This window comes from Chrysochloris asiatica, unplaced genomic scaffold, assembly GCF_000296735.1.
Source record: "Chrysochloris asiatica unplaced genomic scaffold, ChrAsi1.0 scaffold00105, whole genome shotgun sequence".
Classification (NCBI taxonomy): Eukaryota; Metazoa; Chordata; class Mammalia; order Afrosoricida; family Chrysochloridae; genus Chrysochloris; species Chrysochloris asiatica.
In genome coordinates, this window is record NW_006408623.1 from 7,357,133 (window position 1) to 7,364,997 (window position 7,865).

The 7,865-nt window shown below is 48.5% G+C and overlaps 1 protein-coding gene across 1 annotated transcript in view; it reads left to right on the forward strand.

Moving 5' to 3' along the window:
* Positions 1-7,865, forward strand: part of MGMT (O-6-methylguanine-DNA methyltransferase) — a 207,858-nt gene that overhangs the window by 19,186 nt on the left and 180,807 nt on the right. Inside the window, exon 2 of the mRNA XM_006867477.1 lies at positions 2,665-2,675. Within this exon, the coding sequence (XP_006867539.1) occupies positions 2,665-2,675 (11 nt within the window). The remainder of the gene's footprint in view (positions 1-2,664; positions 2,676-7,865) is intronic.

Sequence of the window (7,865 nt, forward strand, 5' to 3'; positions counted from 1 at the left end):
GCTGTTCTTTGTTGTCACTGTGAGCTGGTACTGACTCCATGGCACCTCACAACATTTGACTTTCATGGAGAATTCTGGGCGGCAAGCATCCTGCCTGGTCAGTGCGGTGATTGTGTAAAGATGGCCACACCAGAACGATTGTTCTTGTGGCTGTCCCAGTTCCCTGTCTGCCAGGGTTCTCTGAAGGACAAGCACTTTGAGAAACGTGCTGGCTGCCAGCTCATCAGAGGCAAAGTCACAGAAGTGAAGCTCTCTCCGCCGCTCTTTCCAGCAGGCGACTGTCCCCACACTTACACTGGCCTTTTCATGTTTTTTTCCTGGGTTGTTCTTAATGTATGTAAAAATATTTAAAACCCTTGTATATGGCATTAAAAAACGATGTCAGCTGCCTTGATTTTTTCTATTTATTAAAACTTTTCAAGCAGTGAAAACATTTTACTTGTTAATGAGGGAAAGTGTGAGAATTAATGACATAGAGTGTGGATCTACCGGGTCCCCCTTAACCACACACAGCCCCAGCCTTTGCCGCTGCTGCTGCGTGGCGTTTAATTTCTGCGACAGGGTTCAGTAAGCAAATGCAAATAGATTTAATGATTTGCATCAGTAGATCATTTCTCAGTTTAATATCCTTTGATATTTTGGGTCAAGGACTCTTTCTTTGGGAGATGGGTGCAAATTCTAGAGCTAAAATTATTAATATTTGTAATATTGTGTTATGCTCAAGTGACATGAGAGAAATGTACTGTTTTCACAGAGTCAGGTTTGCACATTCCTCTGAAGCCAGAAAGAGAGACAGACAGACAGACAGACACGGGTCCCATGAATGTCAGAGGCCTTGTTGACCAGATGGTCGCTATGGCGATGCTTGGGGCCTCTCCTCTCTCAGGTAGGCCGAGGTGTGTGGAATCTGTCAGCCTACAGGGGCCACGCAGCATTTTTGTTACGTCAGCAGAGGAAAGAATTAAAATTAGAACTCGAGTCCATACGCACTCATTGACCTTTTCTATGCCAAGTTCTGTGGGAGCACAGGATGATGAAAAAGCTTGAAGCTGTCTTGGGAGAAGTTGTCTCAGGAGAGACAGAAACCTTGATAAATAACTGCTTCCTGAAACGTGAGGGGGTGGTGGAAATGTGCATACAAGCCACAGAAGAAGGGCTGTGGTGGTCTTGGGTGAAAGGGGGTTTACAGCTTTACTGGAGGTTTTACGGGGAAGGAGCAGACGACTTAGCTGTGAACATCCCCCTCCTTTTCCCAGGCCATCAGAGCCCATGTCCCCCTAAAAACAGTGTAGGGCAGCGGATGTTGACTTCCCAGCTTACCTGCTGCTGAGGGCCTGGGGCTGTAGACTAAGAACGCCCCTGGTTGATCTTTGGACACAGTTGTGACTCTAGTAGCTGGGGCAGCCACTTTGTGACCATGAGGAACTTAAAAGCGACTTTGCTTCAGTCTAGCAAGGTGGGGAGGGTTGGGGCCTTGCTGACTTTACTCAGGGCCCACCTGCCCTAAGCAGGTGCTCTCGGACTCAGTGTGTCCTTGTCGCATGGGCAAATGCATCTGATGTTGTTGTTATTGTTAGGTGCCATTGACTCGGTATCAACTCATAGCGACCTTACGCACAACAGAGTGATGAGCAGATACCATATTAGTTTGTGCTCATTTTAGCCAATACAGAAAAATAAAGAAGAGGAAACACTTAGAATTCTGCTACCCAGAGATAGCTCATTGTTATGTCTTAGTATAATTCCTTTTAACTTCTTCGTCTGTATGGGCTTAAAATCTTCCATATTCTACCTTCTTACACTGTCAAATAGATTTTAAAGCCTCAGTTTGTAAAGACTCATGTCGTATGGCTGTGACCTATGTTTAAAACCACTGCTGTCTTGTTAGGTATCCATTTCTGTTTTATTTTTTCCTGTTTTGCTGCTGCTGTTCTGCAATATACCTTCATGCTGAGCACCTTTGGACCCTCTGTGTGCACTGCTATGATGAGCTTGCTGCTGTCTCTCTCCCTCTGGTTTTTGCCCCTTTAGCAGTCATCGTAAGCAGCCCTGGATCAAATGCTTGGCTGGTTAAATGCTCAGCCGCTAACCAAAAGGTAATGGGTTTGAACCCACCAGGGGTACTGATGGAGAAATGACCTGGAAATCTGTCCCCTTAAAGATTCCAGCCTAGAAAGTACACAGGGGAAATTCTTCTCTGTCACACTGTGAATCAGTAACAGAGATACCACAAGGGGAAGGCTTTCGCAAACAGAAAATTTATCCTCTCACAAATTCAGGGTGCTGGTCCTAGGGGGACTTGTCTCTGTGCGTCTCCTTCCAGCATCTGTAAGCTCTGCTTGCTTTGGAGCTGTCCTGTTCCTGGCCTTCAGTTTGCCCGGGATCCGTTCCAGTGAAAGAATGCGCTCTTCTTTCTGAGGGAAGGAGGTCCGTCTCTCTGCTCTTTTCTCCCTCCTTTTATCTCGTGTATTATCAAAGGTGATGTAGGCCATACCCCAGGACGCTCCCCTTACCTGGGCTCGGGTGTTGCATCCACTGATGGGGGCTTAGCCCAGTAGATCCCATCAGGAGGGGTGGTTATGTCATTGCAGAGCTGCCATGTTACTCAGGCCACGCCCCTGCACAGCTGACACGGTTTCCGATGGCGCAGTACAACCACTGGAGTCCTTCTGAAAGTCAGATGTAGACACGTCAGCCCCTGGAAGGACACCTCGCTCTTCCTGTGATAAGAAGCCACTCTGGCTCTGTGTTTCCACCTCCGGGACCCCAGGCGCCACCTGCATGTCCCTGACTCTGCTGTCTTGGATTTCTGATGCCCAGCCCCTGCTAGGATGGTAGCATGCTGGAACAGGCTCGGAGCTCCGAATCTGGGCCTAGACTTCCAGATTTGAGTCCTTCCTCCGCCCCTCGGCACCACTGCACAGCTGCCATTGGGCAGTCACCTTGCCTGTCTGTGCCTCAGTTTCCCTATGTGCCAGATTGGGGTTGTCATCGTATTCAGCCTGTAGGATGATTTGAAGATGCTGTGCTCAGTGCCCAACAATAGGAAACTGAAACCCTAGCCCACTGAGTGGGTTCCCACCCACAGAGGCCCGAGAGCACAGGGCTGTTGTTGTTAAGTGCCGTCAAACCAGTTCCAACTCACAGGGACCCTGTATAGGGTTTCCAAGGAGCAACTTACAGTCCAGTTTGCACCTCCGACCTTGTGATTCTAACAGCCTCGCGGTACAGCACTTATCCTACAGCACCAGAGTAGGGCCACCCCGTAGAGTTTCCGAGGCTGTAGATGCACATGGGAGCAGACTGCCTCCTCTTCCAACCCTAGTGGCTGATGCGTTCAAACTGCCAACCTTGTGGTGAGCCATAGACTGCTTAACCCACTGCATCACCAGGCTCTGAGCCCATAGGGACCCTCTGAAGTGGCAGCTACATGGATGACTGTTGCAGATGGGATTGTGCACCCCTGAATCAGTGGGGCCCCCCTGCTGTGGGTGTGGTCCCTTCACGGGTGTTTCTGAGACTGCAGGAATGCAGGAAGGCCCTAAGGCCGGTCACTTCTGGAGCACAAGCGGACAGACAAACAAGAAGTGCAGATGGGGAGCGACACCGTGTGAGGGCCATGCCCAAACTCTGGAAACCAGGGCTGTGGAGATGAAAGAGGCAAGGACCTTCCCTCCAGAACTAATGCCTGAAATTCTGCTTCTGAGTTGGAAGGAAATACATTTCTGTTCATTAAATTCACCTGCTCCGGCGGCTCCAGCACATTAAGGCTTTGATGGTGACGATGATAATGTTGATGATGTTACAGCCATGACCACCCTGACTGTTCCTTCAGACAGCCTCCAGGTACACACAAGGTCCTCCCCTCCCTTCACCTGACTCCTGAGATAGTATTCTCTGGCATGCAGATCAGTGTGGGCCCCCTCCTCTGAGCCCTTCCATCCCACCATTCCTCAGGAGCTGCCCCTACCCCCCCAACCCTGGCACCCTTGCAGCCAGTGGGAGCTTCAGAAGGTTTGCAACGATTCGGTGATTGAAGGGGTCTGGCACTGGGCCGGAAGTCCCCTCCCTAAGGAAATAGTGGATACGGGGAACAGAGATTGGAGAAAGTATTATTAGGTCCAGGGGTTCCTTTAACTGAAACTACCTAAGGGGTACCCCTCAAGTAGATAGAGAGGAAAGGAGCCCCACTGTGGGGACTGGCTCCATCCTGGACCCTCTCTTGGGACCCAGGGAGCCAATCAGTGTGTCTTCCCATTCTGACTCATAGCTACCCTACATCGGGTTTCCCAGACTAAATCTTTATGAGAGCCAACTGCCTCGTCTTTCTCCCGTGGAACTGCCGGTGGGTTTGAACCACCGAACTTGTGTTGTTCTTAGCCCACAGCGCCACCAGGCTCCTTTTAGATCAAATATTGCTGTTATGTGCCATCGATTCTGACTCCGAGACCCTGTATTAAGGTTCTGAGAGCAGCTGATGGGTTTGAACTGTCAGCCTTGTAGTTAATAGCTCAGGTCTTATCCCACCGTACCACCAGGACTCCTTAGGATAGAAGAGGAGCCCCTTATTATTCTCCTCCAGTTGTAAGGCCTGGAGTCTCATTCTCTGCAGCCCACTTCCTAGGTGAACTACTGGATGTGGAGTGTGAGGTAAGTTACCTGGGTTTGTTCTCAGTGTCTTCTTAACAGAAGAGAAGGAAACTTTGCTTCTGCGAGAAGCGTTCATGCTTCAGAGTCCGAGTCTCAGATGTAAAGCTGCGTCTGTGATGAATTGGTGAGGTCATCTTTACTCAGTACGAAATAAAGACATGGCAGCATCTTGTGGACCTGGTCCGGTCCTCCGGAAGGCATTCTCCATAATCTCTCGGTCCTGACCCCGGTTTGTCTGACTAGCCCTTGGAACCAGCTGGGTCTTTCAGACCTGTCTTAGGGGATTCTTTAAACTTGGAAGTGCCTCCTTTGTTGATAAATGATCAACTATGAATTCAGAACACCTTGGTCATAGGCTCTGATGAAACTGGAGGTGGTCTTGTCTAGCAAATCCACATTGGGCAAATCTAATAACAGCACAGTGAGCCCCAAGTTTAGGGACAGGGCTGTAACATGCAGATGGTGAGATTTGTGGGTGTTGTTATCTTTGCAGAAGTGGGGACCACCCATAGTTGGAAGCCTTCGGTGTCTGTTTGCAGTTATAAATAGCTTGTCCCTGCTCCCTTCCCTGTGCCCCCTGCATCGGCCACATGCTTCCTCCATCTGAGTTAGTAAATTTCCCGATTTCCTGTCTCCAGGGGAAGCAGTGGCAGCCTTCCCGCGAGACTGGACAGTTGCAGCCCTGTGTTTTATTACTGCAGACCCTCCGCATCTCTGTAGAGACCACCACCCAGCTCCATCACCTTTGATTTCCTTTCTTCTGCTAGAGGACAGGTCAATTTGGAGTCTTTTGTGAAGTGTGTCCGATCCACTAGACCATGTCCCATTTCTCTCCGCTTCCTCTTATTTTCTGTTTAAACCGCAGAAACCTTTTGCCGAGGCTCTCGTGTCACGCTGACCCAGTGTGCTCTGCTCCAGACCAACCTGGCCTCCATTTCACTCCTTCTTGGTGGTGGTCACAGCACATTTCGTTTGTATCTGAGGCTCAGATGGGGCAGCATTTGGCCTCTTAAGGTGCTTTGTCCAGTGGTGAGGTGGTATCCCAGCTCACCTAGGACATTTGCACTTGCCAAGGCCTTATTTCTACCTCAGAGCGAGGTTCTGAATCCACATATAGGCATCCATTTTTACCCTTTGGTATTATTTTGTTTGTCTAGACCATTAGCCTTCCATAGGAGAATGACCTATTAATAAGAAGGCCTGTTAAGATTGTGGTACATGACATTGGGCTTGTCTACACACTTACCTGTATTCCCGTGTGTATTCAAGATGGCGTTTCTCAAATATTTAATAAGAATTAATAATTGAATGTACTAGAGCTTTCTTATTTCACCCTGGGATACCCGAAGATCTTTGAAGCTAAAATAGTGTTGGCCCTTGAGGGATTCATAGAAATGAGGTATGGCTGAGGGTGGAGATGCCAGCAGGGGATAAAAGGAATCCGTAAGGAATTTGCTGTTTCCAGTGACTACTGGAGTCCTGGTCAGCAGTTCAAACCCACCAGCCACTCCTAGGATACCCTATATGTGGTTGCTGTGAGTCGGAATCCACTCAAAGGTACTTCACAATAACAACAGTGATACTTAGAAGACATTTCTTTCTAGCTCCATTTCCTATCAACATGACTGTCTTAAGGGCAAGTACTTGAGGTGGCTTCCCCCCCGGGATCTAGGTGTAAAGTTAGCAGTCTTGGCGTCGGTGTTGCCTTGCCAGGTCTCAGAAATGGATGTGGGTGGGGGGTGTCACGTGATCATCTTACTTGTCAGGGATGCTTCTTCCAAGCATGGAGTCAGATTTAGGAGTGAAATTAGCAATTCAATTAGGCCCCTTCAGAGAAGGCCTACCAACTTTTAAAGTCTTCTTCAAAATGCATGTCTTGGTTCTCAAAAGCTGCCCGAGGCCCGCCCTAATTTGTGTCTGGGAAGGAGCGGGGTTTGAGTGGGGTTTCGCGGAGCCGTTCCTGGGAATGCAGCACAAAGGCTGACTGCTCTGAGATTTACTGTGCACCACCCCTGCCGTCGTTCCCAGAAGTATCAATTTTACCTCCACTAATAAGAACCTGGACAAAAGTGGAATTATGAGTTCAGTAGTATTGTATGAAAGGTCAGTTGTTAAAAAGGCAAAGTGTGACATTCTCTGAAAAGGTGCCTTCATTAATCATCCCGATAGGACGACGCCGGCGTTCTTGACCAACGCCACCCAACTCTGAGGTGAAGTTTCAGGGTCTCCTGAGCAAGTTTTCATACGGAAACGGCGTACCTCAGTCTGCCCTGAACTCATGCAGGGAGCGCTGTTGTCTTGGCAGTGTGCTGACTTCGTGGGTGGTTTCAGCGAGCAAAGATGTCTTCTCACAGGTCAGGGGCTGCAGGTCCGAACTCAGGGTTCCAGCCCTCGGCCAGGCTCTTTCTCTCGGCCGTCTCTCTTCAGCAATGTTCCCTTGGTTCCTGCAAGATCTTTATGTGGTGAAGCATCTGTCTTCCCCAACTCTGCTCCTTGTTATCTAAGTAACTTGCTGCCTTTAATCTCTAAAGAGATTGATTCAGAACAAAACCCATGCCCAAGTGGGGTTACAGGCACAGGTAAAGGGGTTATGATTGACGACACATATCTGGGGCGAGGGTACAGAATTCAATCCAGAACAAATTTACTTTTCTGTTCTGAAAAAGGAAAAACACACAGCTCGTTTTATAGGCGGAGTCCTGGTGTGGCACTGTAGCATCAACACATGAGGTTGGAGGTTCAAACCCACCAGCCACTCCCTTCAAACCCTATACTGAGTTGCTATGAGTCAGAACCAACTCGACAGCACTTAGTAACAACCGCAAGTTTTATAGGCAAGGGATCCTGGTTTGACACTGTAGGGTAAGCACTGGATTGCTAACCATAAAGTCGGTGGTTCAAACCCACCAGCCACACCTTGGAAACCCTATCCAGGGTCACTATAAGTCGGAACCGACATTGACACCAACAATTTTATAGACAAGTTATTATAGAAACATACTTTGGAAATATCATTCAGGAAACACATCTTAGACATAAGAGGCTTCAAAAAGTCTATAGGAAGAACAGAATAAAATTATAAGAACAGAGGATCTGGGAGTTCAGTCTATGATCAAAGCAATTACAATGTGATAAAAGGTAAACACAGAAGAACAGAGATCCAGGTGGTGGGAAGGTCAGGTAGATTACTGGATAAAATAGACTATCTTAAATGG